The 24,935-nt window shown below is 39.0% G+C and overlaps 1 protein-coding gene across 1 annotated transcript in view; it reads right to left on the minus strand.

Annotated features, from left to right (window-relative positions):
- Positions 1-600: 600 nt before the first annotated feature.
- Positions 601-24,935, minus strand: part of LOC144353338 (uncharacterized) — a 29,003-nt gene continuing 4,668 nt past the window's right edge. The window contains exons 4-8 of the mRNA XM_085508078.1: positions 19,071-19,133; positions 18,825-18,919; positions 13,546-13,737; positions 11,942-12,058; positions 601-2,178 (exon numbers count right to left, since the gene is read on the minus strand). Coding sequence (XP_085364204.1) covers positions 1,660-2,178; positions 11,942-12,058; positions 13,546-13,737; positions 18,825-18,919; positions 19,071-19,133 — 986 coding nt within the window. The 3' untranslated portion in view covers positions 601-1,659. The remainder of the gene's footprint in view (positions 2,179-11,941; positions 12,059-13,545; positions 13,738-18,824; positions 18,920-19,070; positions 19,134-24,935) is intronic.

A 24,935-nucleotide genomic window follows, 5' to 3' on the forward strand; every position in this document is an offset into this window, starting at 1 on the left:
TTGATCAACTTCCTGGACATCCAAAATGACGCACACAAGTGCCCATGCACATACTCATGCACACAGAAACATGTGCACGCACACATGCACACGCGTCTTACCGTAGTTGTGACAACACACATTGGATTAACTTTTAATATAGTTGCGATATGAACTTGATTAAAATGTGTTCCTATATAGGGGTGCGTTTTAATTGTAGTTTAATTAAACTCAATAACAATGCAATACAACGTAGAATTGCATTATAATTAAGTTTAATAAAAGTTGAATATCCCCAGACATAGAAATGTTTGCGAAGCTTAGGTTTAGTAACGAGGAAGGTATGGTACAATTATATTAATATGAATTGAACCATGCCATCCCTCTTTACTAAACCTAAGCTACGCAAAACATATTAATAATCAAATTAACTAATAATATAAATTATGTTTTCCCAGAGGACCATGAAAAAGGTCCCTAGAAGGTGTGCAAGTCCTCGGAAGTTGGTATTAAAAACAATGTCCACAGTTTACACCTTTCACACACACATATGGATGGACATCTGTTTTGCATTAACTTCACTCAACAAACACAACATGATAGGTCATAGATCATAAACGGTTACAATGAACATTTAAAATATGTGTTTAATTTCTAGATCAGATATATTTACAGATTTGTTTTCATAACACAAAGATCAGAAGTTGTTTTTGCTCTATTATTGTGCATGTGTGTGCGTGCATGTATGCGTCCTTATCCAGCCACATATTGCACATGCTTTAGCCAATCAAGTTCAAATTTCACACGTGCATAAATCGGTTTATCTGTTTTAAAGTGAGTAAACTAGCTGGAAGCTAGACTTAAAGCGGGGAGTCGTTACCAACGCATGCGTCAGATGGCCATAGCGTGTCATTGTTTACAAACAAGTGTCTACCCATGAGCATTTGCATTCTTAGCATGTAATGTTATCATCGCTTGGGACTCAATTCCCACGCATGCACAGGTGACGAGCCTCCCACTAAGATAAAGTGAATGAATTACAGTGGGTGCCGAAATATATATATATATATCACTCTTGCAACAAAGTATGGTAGTAATATTCCCCATTTGTTGGAAATTAACAACACTGCATTTCAAAAGTGCAGTGCAAATTTAAAATTGTTGCTGGTGATCAAATAATATTTAGTGTTAGAATGCATGTATAATTCACCATTTTCATATTTCATGCAATACTTTTGCTCAAAATTTAAACTTCATTTCAAATTTCATTTCGTTTCTTGATGGAAATAAAAGTGTCAATTTCAAAAGAAACGCCACTGACAATGTTCTTATAAATAATGCAATGTTGAGATTTACTGGCATTATTCTGATTGCTTTATTGTAGGCTTAACTAAAGAATAAATAATCTCATCTGTTCTCTTCAATACAAATGAATATATTTGATAACACAAAAGCTTCAATAAATAATGAACTACTTTTTTGACAATTGCCCTTGCACCCTGAACTATTGTCTTTCATACTATTGTTTCATGAAAACTTTATGAAATATTTATCGTAAATTACCTTCACATTGCCTCCAAATCGAAAAGTGCATCTTTGTACAACATTGAGATATAACCGTAGTGACGTTTCTCAATTTAAGTATATCGAAATGCATCTTGCATTTTTTTTTTATGAAGTTTACTCATCACTCAAACTGTCAGACTTTGGTGATTCATTATTACTCTGATCGGCAAGACAGCCTGCAGAAATATCTTCCTCTTCAGTAACCTTGGATTTGACACAGTAAGGTTTATTGCGACAGATATCATCAATAAGTTGTTGTGATGGCCCAATTTGTGTTTTGAAACCTTTCAGCGTGGCAAGTTCGTTTGCGTCCACTGCCTTTTCCTCAGCGTCAACATACTCTTTTTTTCTGAAAAACCAACTGGCCTTAGCTTGAAGATAGCAGCACTTCAGGTACCCGAGGTCACATGCATAGATGTAATCAGGCTCGGTTTCGAGAGACTTTAGTAACTTTGTTGCTTTATTCATTCTGTTACCATTAACTGTCAAATCTCTGGTTCTTCCTGCGTGTGAATCACAATCCATATACATAGTTGCCATTTTTATCATCATTCTTGCCCTCAGATACTTTGTGATTACCGGGTTGTCATTAGACACTAGGTGCATTGCCTGTTTCATGTCACTCATGATTTTCTGAAAAACAAAACAACATAGTCACATATTTATAATGGGAATGAAAACCAAATGAAAAAACTTCTCATTTGTAGACTGCAGTTGCAAACACCTATGTGATGTGGAAATATTATTGTGTTCAGCTTACCATAATCACCCAGAAAGTGTCTTGAGTCACTTAAAGTGAATCCATGGACTATATCAAAAATTATATATTAAACTTAGCATCAGTGACAGGACATGGGTGATTAGTTCTGTCCCTTTTTTCAGTGTTAAGCATGTTGGCACTGCAACAAAGCATCAGTGACAGGACATGGGTGATTAGTTCTGTCCCTTTTTTCATTGTTAAGCATGTTGGCACTGCAACAAAGCATCAGTGACAGGACATGGGTGATGAGTTCTGGTTCTTTTTTCAGTGTTAAGCATGTTGGCACTGCAACAAAGCATCAGTGACAGGACATGGGTGATTAGTTCTGGCCCTTTTTCATTGTTAAGCATGTTGGCACTGCAACAAAGCATCAGTGACAGGACATGGGTGATTAGTTCTGGCCCTTTTTCAGTGTTAAGCATGTTGGCACTGCAACAAAGCATCAGTGACAGGACATGGGTGATTAGTTCTGGCCCTTTTTCATTGTTAAGCATGTTGGCACTGCAACAAAGCATCAGTGACAGGACATGGGTGATTAGTTCTGACCCTTTTTCATTGTTAAGCATGTTGGCACTGCAACAAAGCATCAGTGACAGGACATGGGTGATTAGTTCTGACCCTTTTTTCATTGTTAAGCATGTTGGCACTGCAACAAAACATCAGTGACAGGACATGGGTGATGGGTTCTGGCCCTTTTTTCATTGTTAAGCATGTTGGCACTGCAACAAAGCATCAATGACAGGACATGGGTGATGGGTTCTGGCCCTTTTTTCATTAAGCATGTTGGCACTGCAACAAAGCATCAGTGACAGGACATGGGTGATTAGTTCTGACCCTTTTTTCATTGTTAAGCATGTTGGCACTGCAACAAAGCATCAGTGACAGGACATGGGTGATGAGTTCTGGTTCTTTTTTCAGTGTTAAGCATGTTGGCACTGCAACAAAGCATCAGTGACAGGACATGGGTGATTAGTTCTGGCCCTTTTTCATTGTTAAGCATGTTGGCACTGCAACAAAGCATCAGTGACAGGACATGGGTGATTAGTTCTGGCCCTTTTTCAGTGTTAAGCATGTTGGCACTGCAACAAAGCATCAGTGACAGGACATGGGTGATTAGTTCTGGCCCTTTTTCATTGTTAAGCATGTTGGCACTGCAACAAAGCATCAGTGACAGGACATGGGTGATTAGTTCTGACCCTTTTTCATTGTTAAGCATGTTGGCACTGCAACAAAGCATCAGTGACAGGACATGGGTGATTAGTTCTGACCCTTTTTTCATTGTTAAGCATGTTGGCACTGCAACAAAACATCAGTGACAGGACATGGGTGATGGGTTCTGGCCCTTTTTTCATTGTTAAGCATGTTGGCACTGCAACAAAGCATCAATGACAGGACATGGGTGATGGGTTCTGGCCCTTTTTTCATTGTTAAGCATGTTGGCACTGCAACAAAGCATCAGTGACAGGACATGGGTGATTAGTTCTGACCCTTTTTTCATTGTTAAGCATGTTGGCACTGCAACAAAGCATCAGTGACAGGACATGGGTGATTACTTCTGACCCTTTTTCATTGTTAAGCATGTTGGCACTGCAACAAAGCATCAGTGACAGGACATGGGTGATTAGTTCTGACCCTTTTTTCATTGTTAAGCATGTTGGCACTGCAACAAAGCATCAGTGACAGGACATGGGTGATTAGTTCTGACCCTTTTTTCATTGTTAAGCATGTTGGCACTGCAACAAAGCATCAGTGACAGGACATGGGTGATGGGTTCTGGCCCTTTTTTCATTGTTAAGCATGTTGGCACGGCAACAAAGCATTAGTGACAGGACATGGGTGATTAGTTCTGTCCCTTTTTTCATTGTTAAGCATGTTGGCACTGCAACAAAGCATCAGTGACAGGACATGGGTGATTAGTTCTGACCCTTTTTTCATTGTTAAGCATGTTGGCACTGCAACAAAGCATTCAGTGACAGGACATGGGTGATTAGTTCTGACCTTTTTTTCATTGTTAAGCATGTTGGAACTGCAACAAAGCATCAGTGACAGGACATGGGTGATGAGTTCTGACCCTTTTTTCATTGTTAAGCATGTTGGCACTGCAACAAAGCATCAATGACAGGACATGGGTGATTAGTTCTGTCCCTTTTTTCATTGTTAAGCATGTTGGCACTGCAACAAAGCATCAGTGACAAGGGCATGGGTGATTAGTTCTGACCCTTTTTTCATTGTTAAGCATGTTGGCACTGCAACAAAGCATCAATGACAGGACATGGGTGATGGGTTCTGGCCCTTTTTTCATTGTTAAGCATGTTGGCACTGCAACAAAGCATCAGTGACAGGACATGGGTGATTAGTTCTGACCCTTTTTTCATTGTTAAGCATGTTGGCACTGCAACAAAGCATCAGTGACAGGGCATGGGTGATTAGTTCTGACCCTTTTTTCATTGTTAAGCATGTTGGCACTGCAACAAAGCATCAGTGACAGGACATGGGTGATTAGTTCTGACCCTTTTTTCATTGTTAAGCATGTTGGCACTGCAACAAAGCATCAATGACAGGACATGGGTGATGGGTTCTGGCCCTTTTTTCATTGTTAAGCATGTTGGCACTGCAACAAAGCATCAGTGACAGGACATGGGTGATTAGTTCTGACCCTTTTTTCATTGTTAAGCATGTTGGCACTGCAACAAAGCATCAGTGACAGGACATGGGTGATGGGTTCTGGCCCTTTTTTCATTGTTAAGCATGTTGGCACTGCAACAAAGCATCAGTGACAGGACATGGGTGATGGGTTCTGGCCCTTTTTTCATTGTTAAGCATGTTGGCACTGCAACAAAGCATCAGTGACAGGACATGGGTGATGGGTTCTGGCCCTTTTTTCATTGTTAAGCATGTTGGCACTGCAACAAAGCATCAGTGACAGGACATGGGTGATGGGTTCTGGCCCTTTTTTCATTGTTAAGCATGTTGGCACTGCAACAAAGCATCAGTGACAGGACATGGGTGATTAGTTCTGACCCTTTTTTCATTGTTAAGCATGTTGGCACTGCAACAAAGCATCAGTGACAGGACATTCGTGATTAGTTCTGACCCTTTTTTCATTGTTAAGCATGTTGGCACTGCAACAAGCATCAATGACAGGACATGGGTGATTAGTTCTGACCCTTTTTTCATTGTTAAGCATGTTGGCACTGCAAAAAGCATCAGTGACAGGACATGGGTGATGGGTTCTGTCCCTTTTTTCATTGTTAAGCATGTTGGCACTGCAACAAAGCATCAGTGACAGGACATGGGTGATGAGTTCTGACCCTTTTTTCATTGTTAAGCATGTTGGCACTGCAACAAAGCATCAGTGACAGGACATGGGTGATTAGTTCTGACCCTTTTTTCATTGTTAAGCATGTTGGCACTGCAACAAAGCATCAATGACAGGACATGGGTGATGGGTTCTGGCCCTTTTTTCATTGTTAAGCATGTTGGCACTGCAACAAAGCATCAGTGACAGGACATGGGTGATTAGTTCTGTCCCTTTTTTCATTGTTAAGCATGTTGGCACTGCAACAAAGCATCAATGACAGGACATGGGTGATGGGTTCTGGCCCTTTTTTCATTGTTAAGCATTTTGGCACTGCAACAAAGCATCAGTGACAGGACATGGGTGATTAGTTCTGGCCCTTTGTTTCATTGTTAAGCATGTTGGCACTGCAACAAAGCATCAGTGACAGGACATGGGTGATTAGTTCTGGCCCTTTTTTCATTGTTAAGCATGTTGGCACGGCAACAAAGCATCACTGACAGGACATGGGTGATTAGTTCTGTCCCTTTTTTCATTGTTAAGCATGTTGGCACTGCAACAAAACATCAGTGACAGGACATGGGTGATGAGTTCTGATTCTTTTTTCATTGTTAAGCATGTTGGCACTGCAACAAAGCATCAGTGACAGGACATGGGTGATTAGTTCTGGCCTTTTTTTCATTGTTAAGCATGTTGGCAAGGCAACGAAGCATTAGTGACAGGACATGGGTGATTAGTTCTGTCCCTTTTTTCATTGTTAAGCATGTTGGCACTGCAACAAAGCATCAGTGACAGGACATGGGTGATTAGTTCTGGCCCTTTTTTCATTGTTAAGCATGTTGGCACTGCAACAAAGCATCAGTGACAGGACATGGGTGATGGGTTCTGGCCCTTTTTTCATTGTTAAGCATGTTGGCACTGCAACAAAGCATCAGTGACAGGACATGGGTGATTAGTTCTGGCCCATTTTTCATTGTTAAGCATGTTGGCACTGCAACAAAGCATCAGTGACAGGACATGGGTGATGAGTTCTGGCCCTTTTTTCATTGTTAAGCATGTTGGCACTGCAACAAAACATCAGTGACAGGACATGGGTGATGAGTTCTGATTCTTTTTTCATTGTTAAGCATGTTGGCACTGCAACAAAGCATCAGTGACAGGACATGGGTGATTAGTTCTGGCCTTTTTTTCATTGTTAAGCATGTTGGCACGGCAACAAAGCATTAGTGACAGGACATGGGTGATTAGTTCTGTCCCTTTTTTCATTGTTAAGCATGTTGGCACTGCAACAAAGCATCAGTGACAGGACATGGGTGATTAGTTCTGACCCTTTTTTCATTGTTAAGTATGTTGGCACTGCAACAAAGCATTCAGTGACAGGACATGGGTGATTAGTTCTGACCCTTTTTTCATTGTTAAGCATGTTGGCACTGCAACAAAGCATCAGTGACAGGACATGGGTGATTAGTTCTGTCCTTTTTTCATTGTTAAGCATGTTGGCACTGCAACAAAGCATCAGTGACAGGACATGGGTGATTAGTTCTGTCCCTTTTTTCATTGTTAAGCATGTTGGCACTGCAACAAAGCATCAATGACAGGACATGGGTGATGGGTTCTGGCCCTTTTTTCATTGTTAAGCATGTTGGCACTGCAACAAAGCATCAGTGACAGGACATGGGTGATTAGTTCTGACCCTTTTTTCATTGTTAAGCATGTTGGCACTGCAACAAAGCATCAGTGACAGGACATGGGTGATGGGTTCTGGCCCTTTTTTCAGTGTTAAGCATGTTGGCACTGCAACAAAGCATCAGTGACAGGACATGGGTGATTAGTTCTGACCCTTTTTTCATTGTTAAGCATGTTGGCACTGCAACAAAGCATCAGTGACAGGGCATGGGTGATGGGTTCTGACCCTTTTTTCATTGTTAAGCATGTTGGCACTGCAACAAAGCATCAGTGACAGGACATGGGTGATGGGTTCTGGCCCTTTTTTCATTATTAAGCATGTTGGCACTGCAACAAAGCATCAGTGACAGGACATGGGTGATGGGTTCTGGCCCTTTTTTCATTGTTAAGCATGTTGGCACTGCAACAAAGCATCAGTGACAGGACATGGGTGATTAGTTCTGGCCCTTTTTTCATTGTTAAGCATGTTGGCACGGCAACAAAGCATCAGTGACAGGACATGGGTGATTAGTTCTGTCCCTTTTTTCATTGTTAAGCATGTTGGCACTGCAACAAAGCATCAATGACAGGACATGGGTGATGGGTTCTGGCCCTTTTTTCATTGTTAAGCATGTTGGCACTGCAACAAAACATCAGTAACAGGACATGGATGATGGGTTCTGGCCATTAATAGTTTTTGGTTCAGAGACACTACTGCAATTACAAGTATTCCAGCAACAAGTTAATTGGTTAAGGCAGTTCCAGGGAAAAGTCATCAGGCAAACTTGAACAAACCAACTCAAGTTGGAATTAGGGGAAATGTTATTCATGCCAAAATTATGAACCAAAAGCATAGTTAGTATTTGAGAGTATATAATTGGGTGGTCTAGTATCAACATAAATTAGATGTATGAAATAACTTCTTAAATCAAAATATTTGGTAAAAAATTAACAGGATATGCTATTCATGCATTTTTTGTATCAATTAAAACTGAATTCCCTCATGTACAGAGATCTAGTAGTTTGGTCAAAAAGCAAGATTCCAGGTAGACAACCATCTTTGATCATATTGTGAAACTAATTGTCATGGGCGTGTATTGTAACATGTATAATTTAAAGAGAAAAAAAAGTCAACCAAACATTTCGAAAAAACAAGATGGCGGCCAATTGGTCATTATGGACATGTATCTCAACATGTGTAATGTTACAAATTTGAATGAAAACCAACAAATCCTGTCCAACATGATCTTTGATCTGATTATAGAACAAACTGACATGAACATATATTCCTATATGTATGATGTATGTGCCAAATATGAATGAAAATGGTTCATAATGTAGTAGTATAGTCAAAAAGCAAGATGGCTACCAGACAGCCATCTTTGATTCAATTGTAAAACAAATTGCCATGAACATGTAATCTAAAATATACAATCTAGGTATCAAATTTGAACAAAAACTGATGGCATAAATACCACATTTCAATCAAAGTTAAACTGTAAATAGCTCCCGTGTGATCAGAGCATGTATTATTAAAGGTATAGGCTTTGCCTAATATGTGAATGTAATTTCATGTAGGTCAATCCATCAATAAAATTGATCATGATGTCTGAGAATCTATGACATACTGTATATGGAAACACATGATTTTGATATGGGCATTTTGAAAAACATGCAAGGACACTATACTTGTAAACAAAGGGCACTAATGAGGCACTCTATGAATGAGGTATTTCTAGAGGTCGGGGTTTGTCTCGTCTGCAGTTGAATAATTTTTGCTTTGATTTTCCTATGTTTTTTTTTTCCCAATGCGACTTAATTTCACTTGTTTTTTTAATTCTTGGTAATTAGTGTCATTAGCGACGGAGTAGTAAAAACTGCAATTAACCTCAGTGCAGCAAATCGGGATAGATCTTCCTGACGCAATGGGCAAATTTCGCTATTTTCGCTGATAAGTAAAATCCGCTAAATTAAATCTACATGAACATGTAAAGTAACAACAAATTGTTTCCTTGACAGATTCTTGAAATTAAATCATCAAAACAGTACAACTAAAAATCTGTACAACCATGGAGGTAACTCTTTTTACCTCCATGGTACAACATACCTAGAACAGATAAATAAAAACATCGTAGTTTAATGTTCGTTCGGACTTTGAGCCCTTGAAAGTAAGTGATCCAGCCCTTACATACGCCAACGATTGAAATTTGTTTAATTGCTATCAAATTTTCGCGCAAAAAAAAATATTTCATTTGTGAGATGTGCTTTTGAGATAAACCAAAAATCGCGATCAACCCTACACAAAACTACCACCATTTTGTCTTCCTTATTCTCGTTCGGCAAAAACAAAAAATTCCCATATTTACTATTTGTTTAATGAGTGCATTTTTGTTTAAAAATATCAAACAAGAAAAAACACTAGGTAAAATAGGAATCAACTGCTTCGTCTTATTTGAGTAAGATGGAAACCATGCGAAAACAAATGTGAAACATTACTGTCTGCTCGAGGAGAAGACACTGGGAGTCGTGTGCAAAGAGATTGTTTACAAATTAGATCACATTTGAAGTGCTTTAAGTCACGTTGTGTAGCTTCAATGCGTAAAATAGAAAATTTATATCTTGAATAAAACTGACAAACTTCCTTGCTGTTGCTGTCGGGTGTCTGCCTTATACATGGATTAAGTGTAGACGCGGGGATTCAGCTTTCCTTTTCTCTGCTCGTGGCGTCGCAATAGCGGTGAAGGCCAGTACTGGGTTGAACAGACAGCCATGGCCACTATATTTTGAATGATCATAAATAATTTTTGAACCCAATAGTAGTGATCACTGTGATTATTATATAAATTTCTTGCAAAGTCTGGAACGATACTGAAAAAAAATCGTTGATTTCCTTCTATATTCATGCTTGAAAGTAAGCCGAAGTATCCGCAGGTAATACGAGTATCCAGATAATAAGTTAGGATCGATCAGTTCACATGAATTGTTCTGTTCTGATTCATCATTGCAAAACAATGGCCTGGAAACGGCCCAGCTTGAGGGAAACAGTATCGTGGAAAGAAAGAACAGTATCGGACCCGATACCCTTAAAAGACCTGATGAGAACATTGCAGAATCGTGGGCGAAACGAAAGTTATGCGGCTATTGTCTAAGCGACGCAGGCCCGAGGAGAACACTGTACATGTACCGGTAACCAGCACATTTACGAATCAAGATTGGCAGAAAGTTGTACGGCATCTGTCTTCGATTTTGTCCATTGATGAATATGACGCACAAAGTGAAATTGATCTTGCGTTCATGAAAATCGCGTACTCCCCATACTCGTATACATTTGATGTTTTTAGTCGCTGTATCTGCTCAAATAACATCCATCATGATATAATAAATCATTATATACTAAAATTCGCAAATTTGCAGACCTTCCAATGAAATATTACCAGTTTTTTTTTGCGACAGAATACGTTATTGCAATATGCAAATTAGGCTACTCACCCTAGTCAAATATTTGTTAAGAAACTTTAAGGACTCTAAATTATAAATTAACAAGCCATGCATGGCACAGTCCCCGTAATAGTTATCAAATTTAAGATAAATAGTTTTGTTTATAGTAATATGGCTGGAATATAACCATGTCATGAATATGATTTTTTAACATTAAAATGATTGACATTTGTATCTGATCGTCAAACAAGTACTTGTCAAACCAATATATCTGTATATCTATGACATGATCTATAATGAATATTTAAAATTTTAACATAATCAGTCAAAACAAGTCTGAGATATGGGTCCTGAAGCCCATTCATTAAATCAAAATGGCCGCCAGTCGGCCATTTTGAATCTTATCTGAAAAACAAAATTATTTGCATCAAGGTCCTATAATGTCTATTGTATATACCAAGTTTGAACAAAATACATCTGTAAATAGCCAAGAAATGCTTGATTTTTAAGTTTTTTTAACACAAAAATGGCCGCCATTCGGCCATCTTGAATCAGATCATGAAACAAATTGACGTGCACATGTATAAAATCATGTATGATGTATGTGTAAAGTTTGATTGTGATTGGTCCAGGCATTTCTAAGATACAGATACTGAGTCCGAACTAATTAATGCAATAATTAACTAATTAATATGCATGGAATTGCATTAAAATCTAATCAGCGCATCTACTCATCATATATTAGCTGTGTGCCAAATTTCATTTGAATTGAAATTGTAGATCTTGAGTTATCAGTGGAACAAATTTTAGTCACAGAGTCACAGAGTCACAGACAACGGTACCACATAAGCTCCGTTTCACGGGAGCTAAAAAACACAAAATGACTGTCAGTCAGCCATCTTGGGATTGAATCAGTAAACCAGTAATGTAAATAATAATCCATCGTGAAGGTATGTTGGCTTTCACCACTAACAGAATATTTGCTGTTGTACTCAACAAACAACAGTTTATCAACTAAAGTAGGATTTAGATTTAGATCATATTATAATTGTAACCCCTTGGAAGAGTTGTAAGCAGAAATTTTCTTATGCTGTGAATAATTTTTCCAGCATGCAGCTAGAAAAGGGAACAGCGCCCTCCAGTGGACAGACTCCAATTTAGCCATATAAACATACAAAACACAAAATCTGGGCATGTTTAATTTATTTCATTCGTTCTCAGCAGCATTAAAATACCTTGAACACCTTTTGTTCTGGACTTGATTGTCGACATAGTACATCATACTCAATGCATGTCATGTGATACAAGCAGCTTCCATGGAAATGAGGATAAGAATCACTCACATTGAATATCTGGTGAGACGGACAGAGAATAAAGATCAATTTTATTAGACAGCGTAGAGAATAAACAATGAAATAAGGAAATATGCTAAACCTTAAGGTACTGTAAAATACTTTGTGTTAGAATAAATTGTTGCTGAAAAAGAAAGTTTTGTATGTAATTTATTTTCACTGATTTTTGGCAAGTTGAATGTAAAAGATAGGAAAAAAGGTATATTCACTGAATTTTATTTTAACTGTATCATTCCTTCAGTGAAAATATAATATTTTACAGTAGCAACAGGGTAAAAAATGGTCTGTGATTTAGACATTATGTAAAATACACTAAGCATGCTACTTTAGCAACCTATATATCATCTGAAAGCTTAGATATAGGAGAATGTAACCATAGTAAATATGCTCTACTAAATTTTTGATCATTTTGACTATTGAAAACACTGTTTTTTAACACTTTTAGTTTGAATTTGAATTGATTATGATACACTGTGTAAATATTCAGTAATGGATTTAAACACTGGTACTTGGGCACAATGCCCAGAGGGGAAACTATTTGAATAGTCAGACTAATTTTAGAGGGCTATGGCCCACGTATTTCTTAGAATTTAGGTGTGACCCACACGATGAAAACGAAAATACACAGTATGTACACTGATAAAACATAGAGGGCAGCATACTATTGTGCATATTTATGGAAAACAGTTCAGAATGGACACTAAAACAGCCTACAGGCATGAAAAAGTGTCTGGCTATTCAAGTAGTTGCCTCTCTGATAATCTAAAGTGTATCAGAGGGTAATGGTTTGCTGTGTAATGGCTGGATATAATGGGAGGGTTGACTGCTATTGATTACTTTTCACTTTGTCATGGATCTTGGCAGGTTGTTGCATTTCGGCAGATAAATTGTGAATCAAAACATGTAAAGATGTATTGTTGGGAGAATGCTAGCTTACACAAGATTTCAAAACCATGCTTTTTTTCTTGCATGCATGTGGGCAAGTTTTTCAGTCAGGTCCCATTTTATAATGTTTAGGTCTAGTATCGTTCAAATCAATCCTGTAATTTTTCTTGCCTGAGTTCAATGAGATAAATATGTATTTGTGTGATTTATGCGGTGACTTTTTGCTTCTGTTGACTTTTCTCGATGTCTAAGATAATTGTGCTGTTCTGTGTCATAATTGGAGCATGTGCATTTGGTAATGAGACGTTATCCAGACAGTAATTTGAATGTGTTAATTTATAACACCATTTGTTTATGTGAGTCAGCTATCAATGTGGAGACATTAGCTATGCTAGCTATATATATATATATATATATATATATACAGTATGTGAAAGATGAAAATAAGCAATCTACTGTATAATTTTATGGCTTGATTTAAGGACAGCTTGACGACGATGACACAACACGATAATGCCATTCAATACCATTATTGCTAACCCCAAAACATACTTTCCACTTGTATCTGCATGTAATCTTCTGAACTGTTCTTTCAAACTGACCTGAATTGCATCCTCAAAACAAGATTGGGCTTTTCCAAGACGCTTCTCTTTTGTGTATGCGAGACCTTTGAATGTTAACAGCCTTCCGCGAAGTAAGTCAATATTTGTTGCTCCATCTAACATTTTATTCGCTTTCATAACTATACGCTTTGCTTTACCAGGTTTGCCATTATGACAGGCAGATACACAATGCTGCAAAAATAAGGTTTCAACACCTTTTATGAATTTCACTCACTAATGTACCCACTAGTACTCACTCACTATGATACACACTAGTACTATGATACTCACTAGTACTTACTATGATACTCACTAGTACTCAATGATATTCACTATGATACTCACTAGTACTCAATGATACTCACTAGTACTTACTATGATACTCACTAGTACTCAATGATACTCACTAGTAGTCACTAAATATGATACTAGTTCGCACTCACAATGATACTCACTAGTACTCACTCATTATAATACTAATTCTCACTCACTATGATACTAGTACTCACTATGATACTAGTTCGCACTCACTATGATACTCACTAGTACTCACTATGATACTCACTAGTACTCACTCACTATGATACTCACCAGTACTCACTCACTATGATACTCACTAGTTCTCACTCACTATGATACTCACCAGTACTTACTCAGTATGATACTCACTAGTACTCACTCACTATGATACTCACTAGTACTCACTCACTATGATACTCACTCACTATGATATTCAATATGATACTAGTACTCACTCACTATGATACTCACTCACTATGATATTCAATATGATACTCTCTAGTACTCACTATGATACTCACTAGTACTCACTCACTATGATACTCACTAGTACTCACTCACTATGATACTCACTAGTTCTCACTCAATATGATACTCACTAGTACTCACTCACTATGATACTCACTCACTATGATATTCAATATGATACTAGTACTCACTATGATATATACTAGTATTCACTATGATACTCACTAGTACCCACTCACTATGATACTCACTCACTATGATATTCACCAGTACTCACTCACTATGATACTCACTAGTTCTCACTCAATATGATACTCACTCACTACGAAACTCACTCACTAGTACTCACTTTGATACACACTAGTACTCACTCACTATGACACTCACTCACTATGATACTCACTCACCATGATACTCACCATAATACTCACTAGTAATCACTATGATACACACTGGTGCTCAATATGATACAAACTAGTACTCACTGATAATCACTATGATACTCACTAGTACTCACTCACTATAATACTCACCAGTACTTACTCACTATGATACTCACTAGTACTCACTCACTATGATACTCACCAGTACTCACTCACTATGACACCCACTAGTACTCACTCACTGTGATCCTCACTCACTATGATATTCAATATGATACTCACTAATACTCACTATGATACTCACCAGTACTCACTCACTATGATACTCACTAGTACTCACTCACTATGATACTCACTAGTACTCACTCACTATGATACTCACCAGTACTCACTCGCAATGATACTCACTAGTACACACTATGATACTCACTCACTATGATACTCACTCACTCACTATGATATTCAATATGATACTAGTACTCACTATGATACTCCTTAGTACTCACTCACTATGATACTCACTCACTATGATATTCAATATGATACTCACTAGTACTCACTATGATATATACTAGTATTCACTATGATACTCACTAGTACTCACTCACTATGATACTCACTAGTACTCACTCACTATGATATTCACCAGTACTCCCTCACTATGATACTCACTAGTTCTCACTCAATGATACTCACTCACTATGATACTCACTCACTACAATATTTAATATGATGCTCACTAGTACTCACTATGATACACACTTGTACTCACTATGTTACTCACTAGTACTCACTTTGATACACACTAGTACTCACTATGACACTCACTCACTATGATACTCACTCACCATGATACTCACTAGTACTCACTCACTATGATACTCACTCACTAAGATACTCACTAGTACTCACTATAATACGCACTAGTACTCACTCACTATGATACACACTAGTACTCACTCACTATGAAACTCACTCACCATGATACTCACTAGTACTCACTAGTACTCACTATGATACACACTAGTACTCACTATGATACTCACTAGTACTCACTCACTATAATACACACTAGTACTCACTCACTAGTACTCACTATGATACACACTAGTACTCAATATGATACAAACTAGGACTCAATATGATACTCACCATGATAGTCACTAGTACTCACTATGATACTCACTCGCTATAATACTCACTAGTACTCACTCACTATAATACTCACTAGTACTCACTCACCATAATACTCACTAGTACTCACTATAATACTCACTAGTACTCACTCACTATGATACTCACTAGTACTCACTCACCATAATACTCACTAGTACTCACTCACCATGATACTCACTAGTACTCACTCACTATAATACTCACTAGTACTCACTCACCATGATACTCACTAGCACTCACTCACTATAATACTCACTAGTACTCACTATAATACTCACTAGTACTCACTCGCTATGATACTCACTAGTACTCACTCACTATACTACTCACCAGTACTTACTATGATACTCACTAGTACTCACTCACTATAATACTCACTAGTACTCACTCACTATGATACTCACTAGTACTCACTGACTATAATACTCACTAGTACTCGCTATGATACTCGTACTCACTCGCTATGATACTCACTAGTACTCACTCACTATACGACTCACCAGTGCTTACTATGATACTCACTAGTACTCACTCACTATAATACTCACTAGTAATCACTCACCATGATACTCACTAGTACTCACTATAATACTCACTAGTACTCACTCGCTATGATACTCACTCGTACTCACTCACTATAATACTCACTAGTACTCGCTTGCTATGATACTCGTACTCACTCGCTATGATACTCACTCACTATAATACTCACTCGTACTCACTCGCTATGATACTCGTACTCACTATAATACTCACTAGTACTCACTCACTATAATACTCACTAGTACTCACTCGCTATGATACTCACTCGTACTCACTCGCTATGATACTCACTAGTACTCACTCACTATACTACTCACCAGTACTTACTATGATACTCACTAGTACTCACTCACTATAATACTCACTAGTACTCACTATGATACTTACTAGTAATCACTCACTATGATACTCACTAGTACTCACTCATTAACTATAATACTCGCTAGTACTCACTCGCTATGATACTCACTCGTACTCACTCGCTATGATACTCACTAGTACTCACTCACTATACTACTCACCAGTACTTACTATGATACTCACTAGTACTCACTCACTATAATACTCACTAGTACTCACTCACTATGATACTCACTAGTACTCACTCACTATAATACTCACTAGTACTCGCTATGATACTCGTACTCACTCGCTATGATACTCACTAGTACTCACTCACTATACGATTCACCAGTGCTTACTATGATACTCACTAGTACTCACTCACTATAATACTCACTAGTAATCACTCACCATGATACTCACTAGTACTCACTATAATACTCACTAGTACTCACTCGCTATGATACTCACTCGTACTCACTCACTATAATACTCACTAGTACTCGCTTGCTATGATACTCGTACTCACTCGCTATGATACTCACTCACTATAATACTCACTCGTACTCACTCGCTATGATACTCACTCGTACTCACTATAATACTCACTAGTACTCACTCACTATAATACTCACTAGTACTCACTCGCTATGATACTCACTCGTACTCACTCGCTATGATACTCACTAGTACTCACTCACTATACTACTCACCAGTACTTACTATGATACTCACTAGTACTCACTCACTATAATACTCACTAGTACTCACTCACTATGATACTTACTAGTAATCACTCACTATGATACTCACTAGTACTCACTCACTAACTATAATACTCGCTAGTACTCACTCGCTATGATACTCACTCATACTCACTCGCTATGATACTCACTAGTACTCACTCACTATACTACTCACCAGTACTTACTATGATACTCACTAGTACTCACTCACTATGATACTCACTAGTACTCACTCACCATGATACTCACTAGTACTCACTCACTATACTACTCACTAGTACTCACTCACCATGATACTCACTAGTACTCAATCACTATACTACTCACTAGTACTCCCTCACCATGATACTCACTAGTAATCACTCACTATAATACTCACTAGTACTCACCATAATATTCACTAGTACTCACTCACTATAATACTCACTAGTACTTACTCATCATGATACTCACTAGTACTCACTCACTATACTACTCACCAGTACTTACTATGATACTCACTAGTACTCACTCACTATGATACTCACTAGTACTCACTCACTATGATACTCACTAGTACTCTCTCACCATGATACTCACTAGTACTCTCTCACCATGATACTCACTAGTACTCACTCACTATACTACTCACTAGTACTCACTCACCATGATACTCACTAGTACTCACTCACTATAATACTCACTAGTACTCACTCACTATAATACTCACTAGTACTCACTCATCATGATACTCACTAGTACTCACTCACCATGATACTCACTAGTACTTACTCACCATGATACTCACTAGTACTTACTCACCATGATACTCACTAGTACTCACTCACTATACTACTCACCAGTACTTACTATGATACTCACTAGTACTCACACACTATGATACTCACTAGTACTCACTCACCATGATACTCACTAGTACTCACTCACTATACTACTCACTAGTACTCACTCACCATGATACTCACTAGTACTCACTCACTATAATACTCACTAGTACTCACTCACCATGATACTCACTAGTACTCACTCACTAGTACTCACTCACTATGATACTCACCAGTACTCACTCACTATGATACTCACTAGTACTCACTCACTAGTACTCACTTACTATGATACTCACCAGTACTCACTCACTATGATACTCACTTGTACTCACTCACTAGTACTCACTTACTATGATACTCACCAGTACTCACTCACTATGATACTCACTAGTACTCACTCACTATAATACTCACTAGTACTCACTCACTATGATACTCACTAGTACTCACTCATTATGATACTCACTCACTATGATATTCAATATGATACTCACTTGGGCTAACATAATCAAATTTAAATCTGTAGACGGAGAATCTTTTAATTGGGGTGCTATCAATGAGCAAGTCTGATCCATCTCATTCCATTTTCCTGCTCACAAAAACAAAACAAAAAAACACTTAAGTTAAGAAAATCTTGCTGTAAACACATGTACAACAAATATATTTTGTGTTGAAATTATTACAATAATTCAGTCTAGTCTCTTTTCCTACAGTTGTTGTTATCAAATAACAAAATTTACCTGAAAACTGAAGATCAAATAGTTTCACAACGATGTCATTGTGCAGCTTACTGTCAAAAAATTCTGGAAAAAAAGTAAAAATTACAATATTGAGAAAATAAAAAATGCAGTATTACAGTGGCCCCTTGCGGGTGTTGGGATCCAAGCAAAAACCGCGACTTATCGAGGGCCGCGACTTACCGAGGGACGTCGTGAAAGAGGGAGGTCGTGCATTGAAAAACATATAAAAAGCACATATAAACCCTCGGTTTAGTTAATTGATGTATCATCACATGTGTCAGGCAGTATTCGAATAAAATCATGATTATGTTTGCTGTAAACATTGCGTTGATTATTTTGTTTGTGTCTGATATTATGTGGGCCGCTTGCTGTTGCTTGCGACTTCGACGGTAACAGCTTCCAAAATAAACCAGTTTCATCGCAATTATAAACATGTTCGTCAAAATAACCACTTTCATAGATAATTTCTCTCAGTTTTTCAGGAAAAGTTCCGACAGCGTCAATATTCCCAGATCGAGCTTCGCCTTGGATTGAGACTGCGTGTGTCGATAGCGTGTCTTCTTTGCCATCGCAAGAACCACCCTGAACTGGCCTTAAATTCAAAGTCGTCATATCTGAGTTGTATGCTTTGCATTGGGTGATGGGACCAGATAGTGGAGTTCCGGCAGACCGTTCTTAAAGAAACGTAAACAGCTTTATCGGTGTCATCATTGTCGGACACTTTCGCTTGTTTTTCTGTTCAGTCCCGCCTCATGGTCAACTTTGAAAACAAATTTACTTTTCATTTTTTACCCACCCACGAATAGTGGGCTCAACCACGTGCAACCCTTAACTTGGTTTGACACGGTCGATCGCCGTGAGTTTATGGCGTACGAACAGGCTGTATAGCTTTCGCTTTGACATGCTGCTCAATTGAGAAATAGAGATCAGAATTCTATGAATTCATCTCATTGTAGCGAGTTTTTGTAGAGGTATACCAAAATGGGACCGGCCAAGAAGTACGTACGGTCACTACTCGACACCCCTGTTGACACCATGAGTAAGGCCGCCGTCACCCATTGCATCTCAGCAATTGACGGACAGTGGGTGTTAAGTTGTCTCTTTAACGGTTAGTTAAAAACACTATGCCACGAAACATTAGTCTTTGTACTTCAAAATTGCTGTCAAAACACAATAGAAATTTTGGGAGCCATCCAAGTACCCGCGACTTAGCCGAATCGCGACTTACCGAGGCGCGACTTAGCGAGGGGCCACTGTATTATGGATTGTGTAGTGTTCGCTACAGTATGTGTCATTATGGATTGTGTGGTGTTGGCTGCAGTGTTATTATGGAAGGTATGGTGCTGGCTGCAGTGTCATTATGGATTATGTGGTGTTGGCTGCAGTGTCATTATGGATTGTGTGGTGTTGGCTGCAGTGTTATTATGGATTATGTGGTGTTGGCTGCAGTGTCATTATGGATTATGTGGTGTTGACTACAGTGTCATTATGGATTGTGTGGTGTTGGCTGCAGTGTCATTATGGAAGGTATGGTGCTGGCTGCAGTGTCATTATGGATTATGTGGTGTTGGCTGCAGTGTCATTATGAATTGTGTGGTGTTGGCTGCAGTGTTATTATGGATTGTGTGGTGTTGGCTGCAGTGTTATTATGGATTATGTAGTGTTGGCTGCAGTGTCATGGATTATGTAGTGTTGGCTACAGTGTCATTATGGATTGTGTGGTGTTGGCTGCAGTGTCATTATGGAAGGTATGGTGCTGGCTGCAGTGTCATTATGGATTATGTGGTGTTGGCTGCAGTGTCATTATGGATTGTGTGGTGTTGGCTGCAGTGACATTATGGATTGTGTGGTGTTGGCTACAGTGTTATTATGGATTGTGTGGTGTTGGCTGCAGTGTTATTATGGATTATGTGCTGTTGGCTGCAGTGTCATTATGGAAGGTATGGTGCTGGCTGCAGTGTCATTGTGGAAGGTATGGTGCTGGCTGCAGTGTTATTATAAAAGGTATATTGTTGGCTGCAGTGTTATTATGGATTATGTGGTGTTGGCTGCAGTGTTATTATGGAAGGTATGGTGTTGGCTGCAGTGTTATTATAAAAGGTATAGTGTTAGCTGCAGTGTTATTATAGATTGTGTGGTGTTGGCTGCAGTGTTATTATGGATTATGTAGTGTTGGCTGCAGTGTCATTATGGATTATGTGGTGTTGGCTGCAGTGTTATTATGGATTATGTGGTGTTGGGTGCAGTGTTATTATGGATTAAGTGGTGTTGGGTGCAGTGTTATTATGGATTGTGTGGTGTTGGGTGCAGTGTTATTATGGATTATGTAGTGTTGGCTGCAGTGTCATTATGGATTATGTGGTGTTGGCTGCAGTGTTATTATGGATTATGTGGTGTTGGCTGCAGTGTTATTATGGATTGTGTGGTATTGGCTGCAGTGTCATTATGGATTATGTGGTGTTGGGTGCAGTGTTATTATGGATTATGTGGTGTTGGCTGCAGTGTCATTATGGATTATGTGGTGTTGGCTGCAGTGTTATTATGTATTGTGTGGTGTTGGGCGCAGTGTCATTATGGATTATGTGGTGTTGGCTACAGTGTCATTATGGATTGTGTGGTGTTGGGTGCAGTGTCATTATAGATTGTGTGGTGTTGGCTGCAGTGTTATTATGGATTGTGTGGTGTATGATGCAGTGTTATTATGGATTGTGTAGTGTTGGCTGCAGTGTTATTATGGATTATGTGGTGTTGGGCGCAGTGTTATTATGGATTGTGTTGTGCAGGCTGCAGCGTTATTATGGATTGTGTGGTGTTGGCTGCAGTGTTATTATGGATTATGTGGTGTTGGGTGCAGTGTTATTATGGATTATGTGGTGTTGGCTGCAGTGTCATGTATTGTGTGGTGCAGGCTGCAGTGTTATTATGGATTGTGAGGTGTTGGCTGCAGTGTTATTATGGATTATGTGGTGTTGGGTGCAGTGTTATTATGGATTGTGTGGTGTTGGCTGCAGTGTTATTATGGATTATGTGGTGTTGGGTGCAGTGTTATTATGGATTATGTGGTGTTGGGCGCAGTGTTATTATGGATTGTGTGGTGTTGGGCGCAGTGTTATTATGTATTGTGTTGTGTTGGGTGCAGTGTTATTATGGATTGTGTGGTATTGGCTGCAGTGTCATTATGGATTGTGTGGTGTTGGGTGCAGTGTTATTATGGATTGTGTTGTGTTGGGTGCAGTGTTATTATGTATTGTGTGGTGTTGGCTGCAGTGTTATTATGGATTGTGTTGTGTTGGGTGCAGTGTTATTATGGATTATGTGGTGTTGGCTGCAGTGTCATTATGGAACGTATGGTGCTGGCTGCAGTGTCATTATGAAAGGTATGGTGCTGGCTGCAGTGTTATCATGGGAGGTATGGTGTTTGCTGCAGTGTTATTATAAAAGGTATAGTGTTGGCTGCAGTGTTATTATGGATTATGTGGTGTTGGCTGCAGTGTTATTATGGAAGGTATGGTGTTGGCTGCAGTGTTATTATGGATAATGTAGTGTTGGCTGCAGTGTCATTATGGATTATGTGGTGTTGGCTGCAGTGTTATTATGGATTATGTGGTGTTGGGTGCAGTGTTATTATGGATTGTGTGGTGTTGGCTGCAGTGTTATTATGGATTGTGTGGTGTTGGCTGCAGTGTCATTATGGATTATGTGGTGTTGGGTGCAGTGTTATTATGGATTATGTGGTGTTGGCTGCAGTGTTATTATGAATTATGTGGTTTTGGATACAGTGTCATTATGGATTGCGTGGTGTTGGCTACAGTGTTATTATGGATTGTGTGGTGTTGGCTGCAGTGTTATTATGGATTATGTGGTGTTGGGTGCAGTGTTATTATGGATTATGTGGTGTTGGCTGCAGTGTCATTATGGATTGTGTGGTGTTGGCTGCAGTGTTATTATGGATTATGTGGTGTTGGGTGCAGTGTTATTATGGATTATGTGGTTTTGGATACAGTGTCATTATGGATTATGTGGTGTTGGCTACAGTGTTATTATGGATTGTGTGGTGTTGGCTGCAGTGTCATTATGGATTAAGTGGTGTTTGGTGCAGTGTTATTATGGATTATGTGGTGTTGGCTGCAGTGTCATGTATTGTGTGGTGCAGGCTGCAGTGTTATTATGGATTGTGAGGTGTTGGCTGCAGTGTTATTATGGATTATGTGGTGTTGGGTGCAGTGTTATTATGGATTGTGTGGTGTTGGCTGCAGTGTTATTATGGATTATGTGGTGTTGGGTGCAGTGTTATTATGGATTATGTGGTGTTGGGCGCAGTGTTATTATGGATTGTGTGGTGTTGGGCGCAGTGTTATTATGTATTGTGTTGTGTTGGGTGCAGTGTTATTATGGATTGTGTGGTATTGGCTGCAGTGTCATTATGGATTGTGTGGTGTTGGGTGCAGTGTTATTATGGATTGTGTTGTGTTGGGTGCAGTGTTATTATGTATTGTGTGGTGTTGGCTGCAGTGTTATTATGGATTGTGTTGTGTTGGGTGCAGTGTTATTATGGATTATGTGGTGTTGGCTGCAGTGTCATTATGGAACGTATGGTGCTGGCTGCAGTGTCATTATGAAAGGTATGGTGCTGGCTGCAGTGTTATCATGGGAGGTATGGTGTTTGCTGCAGTGTTATTATAAAAGGTATAGTGTTGGCTGCAGTGTTATTATGGATTATGTGGTGTTGGCTGCAGTGTTATTATGGAAGGTATGGTGTTGGCTGCAGTGTTATTATGGATAATGTAGTGTTGGCTGCAGTGTCATTATGGATTATGTGGTGTTGGCTGCAGTGTTATTATGGATTATGTGGTGTTGGGTGCAGTGTTATTATGGATTGTGTGGTGTTGGCTGCAGTGTTATTATGGATTGTGTGGTGTTGGCTGCAGTGTCATTATGGATTATGTGGTGTTGGGTGCAGTGTTATTATGGATTATGTGGTGTTGGCTGCAGTGTTATTATGAATTATGTGGTTTTGGATACAGTGTCATTATGGATTGCGTGGTGTTGGCTACAGTGTTATTATGGATTGTGTGGTGTTGGCTGCAGTGTTATTATGGATTATGTGGTGTTGGGTGCAGTGTTATTATGGATTATGTGGTGTTGGCTGCAGTGTCATTATGGATTGTGTGGTGTTGGCTGCAGTGTTATTATGGATTATGTGGTGTTGGGTGCAGTGTTATTATGGATTATGTGGTTTTGGATACAGTGTCATTATGGATTATGTGGTGTTGGCTACAGTGTTATTATGGATTGTGTGGTGTTGGCTGCAGTGTCATTATGGATTAAGTGGTGTTTGGTGCAGTGTTATTATGGATTATGTGGTTTTGGATACAGTGTCATTATGGATTGTGTGGTGTTGGCTATAGTGTTATTATGGATTGTGTGGTGTTGGCTGCAGTGTCATTATCGATTATGTGGTGTTGGCTGCAGTGTTATTATGGATTATGTGGTGCTGGTTGCAGTGTCATTATGGATTATGTGGTGTTGGCTGCAGTGTTATTATGGATTGTGTAGTGTTGGCTGCAGTGTTATTATGGATTATGTGGTGTTGGGTGCAGTGTTAATATGGATTGTGTGGTATTGGCTGCAGTGTCATTATGGATTATGTGGTGTTGGCTGCAGTGTTATTATCGATTATGTGGTGTTGGGTGCAGTGTTATTACGGATTATGTGGTGTTGGGTGCAGTGTTATTATGGATTGTGTGGTGTTGGGCGCAGTGTTATTATGGATTGTGTGGTTTTGGGTACAGTGTCATTATGGATTGTGTGGTGTTGGCTGCAGTGTTATTATGGATTGTGTGGTGTTGGCTGCAGTGTTATTAT

This window comes from Saccoglossus kowalevskii, chromosome 14 (genome assembly GCF_978046115.1).
Source record: "Saccoglossus kowalevskii chromosome 14, keSacKowa6.1, whole genome shotgun sequence".
Classification (NCBI taxonomy): Eukaryota; Metazoa; Hemichordata; class Enteropneusta; family Harrimaniidae; genus Saccoglossus; species Saccoglossus kowalevskii.